We start from the raw sequence: 15,565 nt of genomic DNA, 5'->3' as shown, positions 1-15,565 counted from the left end.
CCTATGTCTCTGGTTTTTGGCAACAGTTTCTTGCTTTCCACAGTGGCACATGCATTATGTAGCTAGACCATGTAGCTGCTTACTCTCTCTTTATTAGTCACAGAAAGCCAAAGGCATAGAATTTTAGGGAACATAGAATCCAACAAGCCTGTTCTAATGATGAGAAGACTGAAGGCTAAGGTCATTCATCCAGTGAGAGGCCAGCCTGGATCAAATTCCTGCAGGCCAGACCCTTACCATCCCTCACACCTACTTCCTTAGGTCCACATGTGCCCAAAACAAGCAGCCATTGCTGCATGAGTGCTGCTGGGTAACAGGTACCCTTAGGCATTGCCCTATTCATGCCCTTATTCAAAGCTCTTTATTGTCCCTACTTTCATGAAGAGGAAAATAGGATGAGAGATAACATAACTTGGCTGAGGTTATGTAACTGAGGGTGATTATATATCACATGTATCTCTCCTGTTGGAGTATTAACCCCATTAAAAAAATAAACAGGGGGCCAGGCGTGGTGGCTCGTGCCTATAATCCCAGCATTTTGGGAGGCCAAGGTGGGCAGATCAGGAGGCCTGAGGTCAGGAGTTTGAGAGCAGCCTGGCCAACATGGTGAAACTCCATCTCTACTAAAAACACGAAAATTTGCCAGGTGTGGTAGTGGGCACCTGTAATCCCAGCTACTTGGGAGGCTGAGGCAGGGAGAATTGCTTGAACCCGGGAGAGAAAGGTTGCAGTAAGCTGAGATAGTACTGCTGTACTCCAGCCTGGGCAACAGAGCAAGACTCTATCTCAAAATAAAAAAAAAAAAAAGAAGAGAAGAAGAAGAAACAGGGGAGTTTTGACCACCACTGTATCCCCATCCCTAGTGCTTGGCACAGAAGTTGGCATAGGGTAGACACCCAGCCAATATCTGTTGCATGAATAAATGATGCTGGGAATCAAATAAAGATCTGATTCTAAACCTCACAATCTTTTTTACATCAGGGTAAGTCTAGTATTTGACACTAAATGTGACATGCAGTCCTACCTGTAGGCAGAGTAGCTGTGGAATCAGCACCTGTCAACATAAAGAAGAATTGTGCATGTTATCTTGTCTTCATTGGCAAAGGTTTATTGGGAACTTCCTACATTTAGGGAGCTTAGGGCAATGGAAAGGAGAAAGAGGCAGAGGCTTTGCTCTTGAGGATTTTGGCATTTCCTGAGGATTTGAGACAGGACATTGGGCAGCAAATGTTGACTGTCCCAGGATAGCCAGTGCTTCCCCAGGGGCCTCAGGTGCTGAGGAAGGCCCCATACCCCACAGAGGGGATGTGGCTCAGGATGAGCCAGATTCAACCTGCAGAGCTTGTCATTCATAGAGACATTATTCCAGCTGCAAGCAGGAGAGGACCAGAAAAGACTAGGGAGGACCAGGGGGACAGATCGGTGTGGGAACCTTGGTAGGCTAGGAACATGGAGGTCCTGCACACCAGCTGACGGATTTGGCTTGTTACCTGGATGCCACAAGCTCAAAAGTTTCTGAGGATCATGCAGGTAAGCTAAATAGAGTGGCGGGGAGGTGTGTGCTGTGAAAACTGCAAAGATATTCCATGTCCAAAGGAACAGCTCTTTCTCAGATCCAGCCAGTTAATGTAGTCAAAGGATGCATTGTTCTGTGCCTGAAATTCTGCTTTCACTTATTTATTGTTACAACATGTAAGAATTTGAATTTTTACGTCAAATGTTTTGATTTTTAAATTCATGTTCATCCTGATCTTCAAACTGAAGAGGTTTACCTCTGAGCCTGGGTGCAGCCTGTGAGTCATACTTAGAGATCATTGCAGTCAAGGAGATGGTCAGGCTTATGTAGAACTTGAAAGGCTGTAGGCAGTACCAGTTACCTGCCTGGCTCCACTATGTTCCTGGACTAAGCTGTGGGGTGTGGTTTGTGTGTGTAGAGGAGAGGGGAGTGAAGGAACTAGAAGCAGCCCTCCAAATGAAGATTGACAATCAGCCCCTCACCAGCACAGATGACACTGGCATCCTCCAGGTGCCCACAGTTGTGCCTGGCCCAGCCCCTGTGCACGCACCGCCCCAGGTGGCTCTTGCTGCCCACACACTGCATGTCATCCAGCAGGACTTTCCCAGAGCTTGCCCCGAAGTGGGCTGCCATGGCCTGGCCACATTGCAGCTGGCGGCACACAACGGCGGCCTCGGCCAGGTCCCAGAAGTCGTCACACACCGTCCCCCACGTGCCCTGGATGAGAACCTCCACGCGGCCTAAGCACCTCCCTGTGCCATTCAGCAGCCTCACCTCCATGCAGGTTCCTGCAGCTGGTAACTGATGGTGGAATTTTAGAAGATGTTGGTGCCTTTGATATAAAAAGGCTTTCTCCCTGAGGTTATCCAAGTAGCTGGGCTGCCTGTTTCCCTGAAATGGCAGCAGCTGCCCACCAGAGTGAAATGCTGGTGGGCAGAAATTCTCCTCTTTTCTCCTCCCATAGGGAATCAGTTCAGCTTAGACCTGACTCCCTGGACTCTGAAGTCAGACTGCCTGCATTTGCATTCCACACCCATTGCTTTCTAACTGTGTGGTGTGGTCCTGGGCAAGTTCCTCTACCTGCCTGATTTCTCCTCTGCAAACATGGTGATAGCAATAATGCTCATTTAGTAGAGTTGCTCTGAGGACTAAATGGGGTAATGCATATAAAATGCTAACATAGCATAGCATGTGCATAATCAGTGTTTAATGAATATTACCACTCTTGTTCTCTGGGACAAGTGAGAAAACATGGTAGGAATTGAGTTATAGTCAGACCAATGATACCTGTGGAACAAACTCAAGACTTAAGGCTCAGGGGCCCTCCTGGTGCTCACATGTCCTTTAAGAGCTGAGGAATATGGGTGAAATGAGAGTGTCCAACAGATAATCAACGCAGCAAAGTCAAATCCTAGATTACCTCTTTCCTGCCTATTCAGAGGAAGACACAGAATAACCAATGAGCTGTGGGGTCTCCTGTGAGTGTGATGGGATGGATGCACCTCAAGCACCCTCACAAGGTACTTACAGGACCCCTGGCTGTAAATCGTTCCTTCAGGCATTGTCCTTCTCTTTGCTCCTAGAAGCTGTTGCTATCCCCAGGACCACAGGCTAAAATTCTATCCATCCTACAGCTCTCCTCCCCTTGCCACCTCCATCGACCCTTCCTGGAATCCCCCAGTTGTAATCCTCTCCCTTCTATGTTCTGTATACCTTTCATGGCACTTCCCATCATCTACATTGATGGTGGTGGCCTAGTGTGTGTCTGACATCCTTACTGGATAATAGACACATTTGGGGCAGGGACCAACAGATGGAGTGGGTAAGAGCATCAGTTTTAGAGTTAGAACAGGGCAAGTTATGCAAGCTCCCTAAGCCTCAGGGGTCTAGCTTGTAAAACAGGAATAATAACCAAGAGGAACAAATAAGATAATGCATGATATAAGCTTGACATAGGGCCTGGTGCATAGTAAGTACTCAGTTAATGTTAGGTGCCATTGCTGCTGCTGCTGTCCCTGTGTCTGACTTCTTTCTGTGCTCTCTCACCATGCCTGGCACATGTGTAAGTGCTCACTAAATGGCCATGGTAAAAATCTGACTACCTCAGTGAATGGAATAATTAAGTTTGTCTCTGTGCGCACATGTGTGTGTGTATGTGTGTGTGAATATGCACACACGTGCCAGGATAGTCAGGGGACTGGTTGCTAAGAACTTTACATATAGTAACCTATGTAATCCCTAACTATTCTTTTAGGTATTTCACTTAGCTAAGTGATAACATTCAAGTGCAATATACAGATGTCTCACAGTCTATGACTTGGGCAGATATTGCAGAGAGGACTCAGACACTCAATGGGTTCAGGCCGATGTTGGGGACATGGGGGTGGGGTGAGGTCAGAAGAGGTAGGCCAGATGTTCATGAAAGTCCTCTCCAGCCCAATGCTCTAGCACTTTAAGTCCAGGTGTTTGTGTGCCTTGTGGTAGGGGCTTACCATAAATTGTGGGTTTTGTTGCCCCAGGAGCAGCAAATGACTCAGGAGCTGTAACGGAGACAAAACAAGACAGTAGCTAGGATCGCATTTATCATATGCTATCTCTTTGCCAGACACTAGGTCAAATGCTCTGCCTGGGTGACCTTGTTTTAACTTCATGACCACCAAGTAAGGGATGGACTATTTCCTCCTATTTTACAAATGCAGAAACCAAGACTCAGGGAGAGTGAGTTGCTTGCCCAGAAGCTCAGTGCTTTGAAGTGTCTGAACTGGGATATGAAGCCAGGTCTACTTGTTTTCAAAGATCCTAACCCTAATCAGCTCATTTCTTACTGAAACAAGATTCAGGTAAAATAAGGTAACTGTATGAAGTCTAACATTTTTATTGCTCATTTTGTCTTCTTTTCTGATGTAAAAATATGGATATAAGGAGGAAATTAAACTCAGAATTTTTGCTGTACATTCTTAAGTATCCATCCAAATTTAAACTTTATATGTCTTTGACTCTGTACAAAGACAGACATCAGGGACCACCATGATTGGTGTTTATTAGCCAAATTATCTCAGGAGTGAAGTACTATGGACAGAAAGTGTCCCCAGGTGAAAAATATGAAAGTACTGACTTTATTATCTGTGTGACATTTCTCAGAAGACTGATATCACACTTATTTGAACATGTGGTTTAGAATCTGGCGGCAATCAGCCTCATGATTTATTACCAAGCATAAATGTTGCATGGCTTGTATCGACTTCCCATTTTTCAATTCCATGTCAGGTAGTTGGATGTTTGAAATACCGGGATAAACATTGGCACCATTTACTGAGCAACTACTATGTGTCAATATGTTTTCTAAAGGAGTACAGCAGATAAGATGTAAGAAAAATAAATAAAGCTCTTTTGCTTCTTTGAGCCTTAGTTTTATCATCTGAGAAATGGAGATAGTCTCTGTGTTGGCAACTTCACTGGATATTATGAGGATCAAATTAAATCACGTGTATGGTGGCAATTTGTAAATATCAAGTGTCCTGAATCACAGAGTATTATTTTCTTAAATTGACTAACTAGGTTCAATCATGTGTTAATGGTGTGGTTTCATTGCCTGGAAGCTAGCAATTCAGGTGTTACAGATGCCAAAGAAAGGTGACGTTGATCATTCTTCTATACCTTTTAACTCACATATGCAGTAAAGGGCAAGAAAATGGAACTAGTCCTAACACAGACAGGGACTAATATATTCAAGGTAACTTTTATTTTCTTTCCTGATGTACAGAGGTTCCTGCAGGCTTGTACCACTTAGGAAGCTTGGATGTTGCTCTTTGTTCGTAAGAAGCTGTGCGTGCCAGTCCCTGCAGTTTGAGCCTGCAGGTTAAGAAGGCTCTGTGGAGGCAATCACAGAGTACATTGCTTTCCTCAGGGAGGTCAGTGGGATATCTTGCAAGATGAACTAGAAAGAAGACTTGTAAGATGAAGTAGGAGGTGATCTTTGGCTCTTGGTTAAGATCAGTAGAAAATATCCACAAGTGTTTCATCTAGTTAACAAAGGGAAGTTGGTCCTACCTGTTGGAGAAGTGATTGAAGACTTGGCACCTACCAGTAAAGAGAGAACTTCTATCATCTATATACTCTCATGTGTGAGCTATCTGCAACAATGCCAATTCTGTGGAAAGATCCTGGGGAATAATATTTTACATCTAAGTGAGGACTGAGAGCCAGTCCTTCACTTGTGCAGATGATGCTGGCATTCTCCAGGTGCCCACAATTGTGCCTCGTCCAGCTCCTGTGAACGCACTGCCCCAGGTGGCTCTCACTGCCCACATGCTGCAAGTCATCTAGCAGGATCTTCCTGGAGCCTGACCAAAAGTGGGCCCTTATGCGGGCTGCCATAGCCTGGCCACGTTGCAGCTGGTGGCACACAATGGTGGCCTCAGCCAGATCTCAGAGATCATCACACGCGGTCCCCTGTGTGCCCTAAATGAGAGCCTCCACAAGGCTTGAGCGTCTCCTCATGCCATTCAGCAGCCTCACCTCCCTCCAGGCTCTTTGTGGGGGCACAAGAGGAAGGGGACTGGGGACTGGGCTCCTTGTGTCAGGATATTGCCTTGATCCTGTTATATTGGGCTCTTATACTACTAGTTATATATATTAATATCTTTCATATACCACAAAATAGTCATGATAATGATAATGACAATACTAATATTTCATAGGGTTTACCACCTTATAGGCACCATAGGAGTGCTTTACAAGTTTAATCTTACTTGACCCTCACAATGAGTCTTTGATATTGCTTTAATTATTTTTTCCTTTTTGCTAATAAAGAAACTGCAACTCAGGGAGTTCAAGTAATCTGCTCAAGGTCATACATTTCTATGTGGCCTTCTCAAATTTGAACACAAGCATTCCAATATGGAACTTTAAATTTTAAATTAAGAACATGAGACTCGACTTGCTACTGAGGAATGAAACATGTTGGTAGAAGAGCTGAGGCAGGACTGGCTTGTCTGTCATAATATAAAAGAGTCTTGGAAGATGTCCGGGGTCCAGGGTCTAAAACTCCTTGTGGCCTTTGGAACACCAAGCTCTGTGCCAAAGGGTGGAAGGCGCCCTGCCGCACCATAAATCTAAGCCCAGGGCATAAAACCCCTCGTGGCTTGGATGGAATCCAGGGCTCAGGGCATAAAATCCCTCATGGCCTCTGGAATGTGCACAGACTTATTGGTTGCTCTCCCAGGCTCGTAAACATGTTCTCCATCATCTCAAGCAGCTATATGCCTCAAAGAAAATGCGAAACTGACACAGCTACACTTGATGCACCACTACCTTTCTACCCCCACATCCGCACATCCTCACCATCTGCTTCTTTGTTGATCACCAGTAAATAGTGTAGGCTCCCAGAGCGTGGGGGCCTTTGCAGCCTCCATACCAGCACTGGCCCCCTGGACCCACCTTATGTACTCTTAACCTGTCTTTTCTCATTCCTTTGACTCTGCTGGACTCTGTAGCCCCCACGGCCTGGTGTTGGGTCTGATCACCCCAACAGAAACAGGCACCATAATTTGCAGAATGAAGTAAACTAATTTGTAAAACAGATAAGTTGTATTATACAAAACTACAACATGCAAGACAAATGATCTAAACAGCTTTATAGTCCCATCTATTCCATGATAAAACTATAAACAAGCTGCTTTTAAATAGTATCTTTGCATGGATTTGTGTTTTAAGGACACGACCACTGACTCTTCTAATAACTCACCTGGTTTACAATACTGGTCAATCACTACCATGCTAAAAAGGGTTGTTGGTTGAAAATCTGTAGAAGGGTTTTTTATTTTTTTCCCCACTCACAGCCAGGGAATTTATTCTCTGGAGAAATTAAATCCCGAAGGTCCATTCTTGCAGACATCAGGTGAACTGAGGGTAGAGCTGAGATCTGGACGTGTTAGCTGTCTTTCCCCATTCTGCTGCTGGAAAACCAGCAGAGAGACATCACCTAACTTGCATCAGCTCCTTAGTGCCTCATTCTTAAATGCAAACAGATAGCCAGGAATGCCTGGATCTTTAAGAAAAGTATCCAGCCTAAGAGGCATAAATTAGAACAACTAGAAAAACAGAGAAAAGAAACAGGGACAACAAAAGGAGAAAAAAGTTTTGAGTAGAGTTATAATACGTATACTGAGACAGTTAGAAAAGGTACTGCATCTGTGAAACAAGAACAGAAAGTTATGAAAAAGGAAAAGCCAGGCAATAAGAAAATGCACTTGGAAATTAAAAAATACAATGGCTGAATTTTTTTAAAAAACAAACACTTAAAGGATAATGTTGAATAAAACTTTAATACACAGCAAAAGATCTTAAAATGCAAAATTAAAAACAAATAAATTACAAAATTTAGCTGATCAATATAGGAAATCCAACATCTGTCTAAGGGATTTCAAGGGGGAAAACAGACAAGAGGAAATTATCAAACAAATAATTCAAGAAAATTTGCAAGAACTGAGGAATATGCATCTGTAGACTAAAAGCTTAAATGGAGTATGTAGAATAATGTGTGAAAAAAGACTCAGACCAAGGTAAAACATCATGGAAGCTCAAGACACAAGAACAGAGAAAGGTCCTAAAAGGTTTCAGAGAAAACAAAAGACAACACACAGACGATCTGAAAGACATCAGACTTTACAATTTCTGAATTAAGGTCTTGATGTATCTGGGTCTTAGCAATTAGGTCTGCCAGAAGTTTCTGTCCCTCTAGCATTGTCTCCCTCAGAAGCTTTGGCCAAGTAGAGGTATATGGGATTGGGACCTGAGAGTATGTGCTCAAATCCTTACTCTACCATTTTCTAGTCAATTAATCCTAGGTAAATTAATTTTCCTCTGTCTTTCTATGTAAAAAAATGAGGGTGGGTCAGGAGTAACTTTACTTGTAGGTTTGTGTGAGCATAAAATGAGATGTTAGTTAAGTGAAAGCATCTACTTCTCTGCTTATCACATCATGGTTGTTTCATAAATGTTAGCTCCTTCACCCATTTTCCAAAAGACTTACCTGCTGGGGGCATGGGTGTGGATGGCAGGGTCATGGCTGTCGTGGCTATGGTTGCAGATAATCCATCACCTGTCATAAGGACAAACAGAAGCATCCCTAATAGTTAGAACATCCTCTAAACCCAACTTTAGAAAGATGAAGATTTGAAAATAGACACAGCCTGAAAGTCACCGTCAAATAGGCAGCAACAACTCCTGAGTTAGCTTCTCAGAGGCAAGGAGAATTTGCAGGAGTATGATCACACCCAGTGTGGCTTTAGATCTGGGAAGGGACAAGCCTAGGGCTTGGAACACGGTTCCCTTTCCCCATTCCCCACAGAACAAATGCCAACTGACCTGTTGGAAAGGGGGTTGAGGGAAGCACAGCAGGCTTTGTGGTGGGCACAGCTAATAACAGTGCTTGACCTGTGAGTATAAAACAAAGAGAGGCCTTGTTCACTGCTAGATACCTCCTAGCTACACACAGAAGGGAAAACTTCTGACAACAAGCCCAAAGAGAATGACTGGGCTCAAATGTGTCCAGTCAGTGTTTTGGTTGGCTCCCCAAGAGGCAGATTCAGGTAGGGAGGATCATCCACTCTCCCTTCTCTACCACATTCATCTATCGCTAGTTAGAGCATAATGGGATGGAAAATCCAGTACGTTTAGAACTCTCACCTAGTTAGCACATTCTAACCCTTTAAACACCCATAAAATAAATTCTGAAAGGAAAAATTCCTTTTAGGAACAAACCAGATATATTTAGTTAAATGGTTAAAGCTTTTGGTTTATTTCTAGATGTTTGCTGAATTTATTTGAACTCTTAGTAGCTTAAACCATGGGAGGCTCACATAACAAAATAAGCCTCCATTTGTATCCTATTAACTCATAAAATATCATTCAATTACTGTATTGTTTTATTAAAAATCTAAAATAATTATAATAAATATTAATATTTGATAGAATCTACTAGTGAGTATTCAATTGTTCATTACACTATTCTTGACATATTCATTGTTTTTAATACATTTTATAATAAAATAAACTGACTTCGATTTCCATCTCAGATGTAGTAACTGGTGTGGGAGGTTAAATATTGACTTCCTTAAGCTGTCTATGTTTTACTCCCTGGAATCTGCAAATAGGTTACATGATATGGCAGAAGAGACTTTGCAGATGTGATTAAGGTTACAGGTCACAAAATGGGAGATTATCTTGGATTTTCTGGGTGCATCCAATCTAATTCTCTCTTACAAGCAGAGAATCTTTTCTGGCTGAAATAGAGAGGTATGGCAGAAGAAGAGGCAGGAGATATTTAAAAAGCATGAAAATGACTTGACTCACTGATGCAAGCTTTAAGATGAAGGGGTCATGAGCTAGGGAATGTGAGTGGCTTCTAAAATCTGAGAACAACCCCCACCCAGCAGTCAACAGGGAAATAGGGACCTCAGTTGTACAACTGTATGTAACTGAATTCTGCCAACAACCCCAATAAGCCTGGAAATAGATTCTCCTTCAGATTTCTACTGGCATCTTGATTTTTCCTTTCAAGACTTGAAACAGAACAGCTAAGCCCGCTGGACTTATGACTTACAGAATTATAAAAATGATGCATTGATAGTGTTTAGAGCTGCTAAGTTTGTAGCAGTTTGTTATGGCAGCAACAGAAAACTACCATAATTGGGTACAGATTTACCATTCTACAACTAAGAAATCAGAAAAAATACATTAAATTATGGCTTTCTGATCTTGGACAACAGGCAGCACAGGAGAGCAATCACTAAGAGAGAGTGAATGAACATGGGGAGTCCTATAATTACCCTAGGTTATTAATTAGAGTTCCAGAGCACAACAGAGTGAAGAGGAACCCAGGTGGATCCTGGCAGACTCCTTCAAAAGATAGATCTGAAAATTCAGGGAAAACAAAGTGGCTAGAGTTCACTGGGAAGTACTGGAGGTTGCTCACCTCTCTGCCTACAGAGAGAGCTCCAGAGATTTTCAGAGAGTCTCTCTCAAGTTTTCATCTAAGTACTAATCAGCAGACGTGTGTGGAGCAAATATCTAAGACCAAGGTAAGAACTGCCTAAAAGGAGTAGAGGGAACAATCTTTGGTGATTGCACAGGGATGGGAATAGTTCCTTTTCCTACCAGCCAGAGTGAAACCAGGCAATCCATGAGGCATTCGGTATGGTAATCAGAAGGGTATTTCCCAGTAGTGGGGAAAATTAGCTCCATACTAAAGTTCTCTCTACTCTTGCCTGACAAAACTTAATCACAAGGCTTAAATGGACCAAACTGTTTCCAAGTAACTTGAATGATTTAAAGTAAGATTGAAAATAAACAATAACTCATACTCAAAATGGTAAATGGCAACATCTGGCATCCAATAGAAAATTGCCAAGGCTGTAAAGAAACAGAAAACTATGACCCATGATGGGAAGAATAAATCAGTGGAAACAGACCAATAAATGGTAAAAATAATATAATTTTTACACTAGAGAATGAAAACAATAATTATATCATACAATCAAGAAGGTAGAGGAAAGATGGAACATGAAAAGTATAGATATGGAAGATATAAAGAAGACCCAAATTAAACTTCTCAAGAAGAAAACAATAATGCCTGAGATGAAAAATACACTGGATATGATTAACAGCAGATTAGATACTGCAGAGAAAAAAGTAAGTGAACTTGAAGACATATCCAAAGCTAAATGCCATGGGAAAAAAAAAACTAAAAAAAAGTGAGCAGAGCACCAGGGAATTGTGAGATAACTTCAAGTAACCTAATGTATGTTTAATTGGAGTTCATAAAGGACAGAAGAAAAGATGGGAACAAAATATTTGAAGAGATAAACTTCTAAATTTGATTCAAAAAAACCCTGTGAACCACAGATTCATGAAAGTCAATGACCTCTAACCAGAAGAAACATGAAGAAAACTATCCCAAGGTACGTTATAACCAAATAGATTAGAATTCATGATAAATAGAATATCTTAAAAGCAGCCAGAAATGAAACATTGTATACAGAGAAAAAAGGTGATAATGACAATAGACTTCTTGACAGAAAGAATGAAATTCTGACAACGGTGAAATAACATATTTAAAGCATTGAAACAAAAAGGTCAACCTAGATTTCTATACCCAGGAAAATTATCTTTAAAAAAATGAAGATGACATAAAGATGCTTTCAGGCACAGAAAAGGTGAAATAATTTGTCACCAGTAGACCTGCACTACAGGATGTATTAAAGGTAGTCTTTCAGGCAGAAGAAACAGGATGCCACATAGAAAAGATGTTTATTATAAATCCTAAAGTAACCACTTAAAATGCAATTATACCTAGCAGACAAAAAAGTAGACAAAATGGAACAATAAATTCCAAAAAAAGAAGACAAAAACATGGTAAAAAAGAACAGGTAGAATGAATAGAAAACAATTGGCAAAATGGTAAATTTAAACAAATATCACAATGGTAGATTTAAACTTAACAGTGGTGATTTTTAAAATATACTCATAAATTATTTGATATTCCTTCCTTCAAGAGCTAGGGTTTGATTTCCCTCCCTGTGTTTTGGATTGGACTTAATAACTTACTTTTGATCAATAGTATAGAGCAAAAGTTATGACATGTCACTTCTGAGATTGAATTATAAGACTGTGGGTTCTGTCTTGAGCTCTCTCTCTGTCTCTCTCTCATCACTTGCTATGGTGGAAGTCAGCCTCTATTTTGTTCATGGCCCTATGGACAGGGCCATGGGGCAAGGAATTCAGAGAAGCCTACAGTTAGAAGCCATCAAGAAACTCAAGTCCTAAGTAAAAGAGCACATGAGGAATAGAAGACACCAATAAACCATGTGAGTGAGCTCGGAAAAAAGCCTATTCTTAACTGTACCGCTGGCTGACTGCTTGACTATAACCTCATGAAAGACCCTGAGCCAGGACCACCCAGCTAAGCTAATAAGATATGTGACCCACAGGAACTGAGCTAATAAATATCTGTCATTCTAAAATAAAAATTTTGTGTAATTTGTTATACAACAATGGATAATTAGTAAGCTGTATCTGCCAGTCATCATATTAAATATAAATGGTCTAAACACCTCAAATAAAAGGCAGAGATTTCAAATAGGGTTTTTAGTAAGCAAAACCCAAGTATATCCTACCTAAAAGAACTCTACTTTAAATTTAAAGATATGGCTGGGTGCAGTGGCTCATGCCTGTAATCCCAGCAATTTGGGAGGCTGAAATGAGTGGATCACTTGAGGCCAGGACTTCGAGACCAGCTAGCTAACATGGCAAAACCCCATCTCTACTAACAATAGAAAAAATTAGCCAGGCGTTGTGGTGTGCACCTGTAGTCCCAGCTGCTCGGGAGGCTGAAGCAGGAGAACTGCTTGAACCCAGGAGGCAGAGGTTGCAGTGAGCTGAGTTCACGCTGCTGCACTCCAGTCTGGACAACAGAGCAAGACTCCATCTCAATAAATAAATAAATTTAAAGACACAGATAGGTTAAAAGTAACACCATGCTCTATCAGGCCGTGCTATCCTGGCTTATGCAAGAGACAGAAATCTTTGCTTGGTTCTTTTGCTTTGGCAAAGATTGAACCAACCTGATGGTGTGTATGATGAAGTGACAGCTTCAGGCTCTGTGGTTGGAGTGAGACCTGGTGAATTGCCAGCACCTGATGATCAAAAGAAAAATCAACATGCTAACATTTACAGTGCCATTTATAATATAATGCTTAGTAAAATCAATCATTAAGTATTATTCGAAGGAAAAACAAAGAAGTGACTTCTTGTTAAGAAAACAGCCCCTTACCTGTGCAGATGACACTGGCATCCTCCAGGTGCCCACAGTTGTGCCTGGCCTGGTCCCCACGCATGCATTGACCCAGATGGCTCTCACTGCCCACACACTGCATGTCATCCAGTAAGATCTTCCCAGAGCCTGCCCCAAAGTGGGCCCCTGTGGGGGCTGCCACAGCCTGGCCACACTGCAGCTGGCGGCACACGACAGTGGCCTCAGCCAGGTCCCAGAGATCATCACACACGGTTCCCCACGTGCCCTGGACGAGAACTTCCACACGGCCTGAGCACCTTCCTGTGCCGTTCAGCAGCCTCACCTCCATCCAGGCTCCTGGGGAGGCACAAGAAGTAGGGACACTGGGGAGTGGCCTTTGGTGTCAGGACATTGCCTTAGTCTTATTATGTTGTGCTGATATATTGCTGATGTCATAATACTTATATCTTCCATATGATATTATTTCATAGGAAGAATAATAGTAAGAATAATAATCATAAATTCTACCACTCACATTTCATGGGTGATTACCAATAGCAGGTGCCATCCTAGGTTCTTTATAAGCTTGATCTTATTTGACCATTACATCTCTCTTTTGGGTCTATTATTACCTCTGTTTTTCACATGAAGAAAGTGAGACTCAGAAAGTCCAAGTTAGCTTTCTCAGGGTCAAAGTAGCAATGTGAATTGGAACTGGGTAGTTTGATTAGTATTTTGTACAGCTTTCTAAGGCCAGTGAACTTTGTTATATGTATTTCCCTCCCTGAAGTTACCCTTCTCCTTCCTTCTCTCAAGCTGAGCCCTGTGCCTCAGGTTACATACAGAGTAGAGAGCTGATATAGCCTGTAGGATGTTCTGGCTTTGGTTTCAAAGACCTGAGATCAAGGAAGAGAATAAGGTTTGAGGGAGAGAAGTGCTTATTCTACCTTTATGTGTAACTAAAAGGGTATTTCCTCTGGGTTAGGCAGACAGAAATTTCTATGGGTCTTGGAAAATCTGGGCTGGAACTCCTACTCCCTGGAAGTGCCTCAAGGAGGCCAGAAGACTCTGGTGAGCAGTTGCATTAGACATCTAGAGAGGTAATGCCAGATCCCTGGGCTCCCAACTTACACATGTCGCCTAAGCCTACACATGGCACAAGAACTCCAGAGGACCCTTGACCTGGGCGGGGAGTCCTCTCAGCCATGCCCCAGTGGACGCTTGCTAGTCTTTCTATGGAAGTCGCCTTGCTATGGGGGAATGTCCCAGACTGGAGATTACAGAGCATTCTTTCTAGCACTGAAGACATTTCTTTTCTTTGCTGCCAACACAGTTATACTTTAAACCACAGAATATTCACTTAATGCCTATTATGTGCAAGGCTCTATAAGGAAGAGTTTACACCTTAAGGGCTTTAATCAGTGATAGGATGGAGAAAACAAAGGAGAAATCATCTCAGATTATTTCTATGTCTAGTGAAAGTAATTGTTAAACCTCTCAAAAATCTGGAATTCTGATGGTTGTTTTATTTAGTAATTCAGTGCCCTGATCATGATATTTATATTGACATTCTGTGTTCTAGAATTTTCTAGAAACACTGGTGAGGCTTTTTTCTTAAGCCAACAGGAGAAGTAAAAAATAGAACCTACTACTCCATTAGATTTCTTAAACAAAAAGTTTGAGAGTCTGTGTCTCATTATATTAACAGTGCTCTAGCGTACAAAATAGGAGTGGTAGTACAATACAATACAATATTACATAACGTCAATAATCCAATGCAGAAATATTTTTCATATCTAACATATGGGTTGTTTTGAGAACACGTTAGAAAATATATGTGAGGAAAAATGTAGTGGAAATGTGAGTCGTTATGATAATCATAAGTAGATTATGCTCAGAAGGGAAGGTAAGGTTTTCCGAGAGATTCTAGGTCAATCCCCCCTTTACAGGCTCCAGTTCTTCTGAGCCAGCAGCCTCCATTTCATAAACAACCCACTCCTACTTGCATTATTCAGTGTGACCATTAACTACTGTTCTCAACTCAACCCTGCCAGGAACTATGCATAAAAAATGAATCTCTTTTCTCAACAAAGCTCCTGCGAGCAACCTGTGTCTGAAAATGGGGCCAGCTCTCTGTGCAGCACTATCGACAGGGCAGACTGCCTATGGCTTAGCTCTAAGGAGGGCATAAGGTTAGGACAGCTCTTACCACAGTCCATCGGTTCTGCCCCGAGGAGGTTATGAAATAAATCAGA

At 41.9% G+C, this 15,565-nt stretch overlaps 1 protein-coding gene across 3 annotated transcripts in view; it reads right to left on the bottom strand.

Moving 5' to 3' along the window:
• The window catches only part of LOC100975321 (putative DMBT1-like protein), a 70,019-nt gene extending 56,308 nt beyond the window's left edge, over positions 1–13,711 (bottom strand). For 2 of the 3 annotated variants that reach the window (XM_055093429.1, XM_055093430.1), the window contains exons 1-7: positions 13,350–13,711; positions 13,141–13,212; positions 8,885–8,953; positions 8,550–8,618; positions 5,567–5,596; positions 4,009–4,056; positions 1,025–1,054 (exon numbers count right to left, since the gene is read on the bottom strand). In XM_055093429.1, coding sequence (XP_054949404.1) covers positions 1,025–1,054; positions 4,009–4,056; positions 5,567–5,596; positions 8,550–8,618; positions 8,885–8,953; positions 13,141–13,212; positions 13,350–13,659 — 628 coding nt within the window. In that variant the 5' untranslated portion in view covers positions 13,660–13,711. The remainder of the gene's footprint in view (positions 1–1,024; positions 1,055–4,008; positions 4,057–5,566; positions 5,597–8,549; positions 8,619–8,884; positions 8,954–13,140; positions 13,213–13,349) is intronic. The other variant, XM_055093431.1, reaches the window with a different exon arrangement.
• Positions 13,712–15,565: the final 1,854 nt, after the last annotated feature.

This window comes from Pan paniscus, chromosome 8 (assembly GCF_029289425.2).
Source record: "Pan paniscus chromosome 8, NHGRI_mPanPan1-v2.0_pri, whole genome shotgun sequence".
In the NCBI taxonomy this organism is placed as follows: Eukaryota; Metazoa; Chordata; class Mammalia; order Primates; family Hominidae; genus Pan; species Pan paniscus.
The sequence above is the reverse complement of the archived record's forward strand: the minus strand, read 5'-3'. Positions and strand labels throughout refer to the sequence as shown.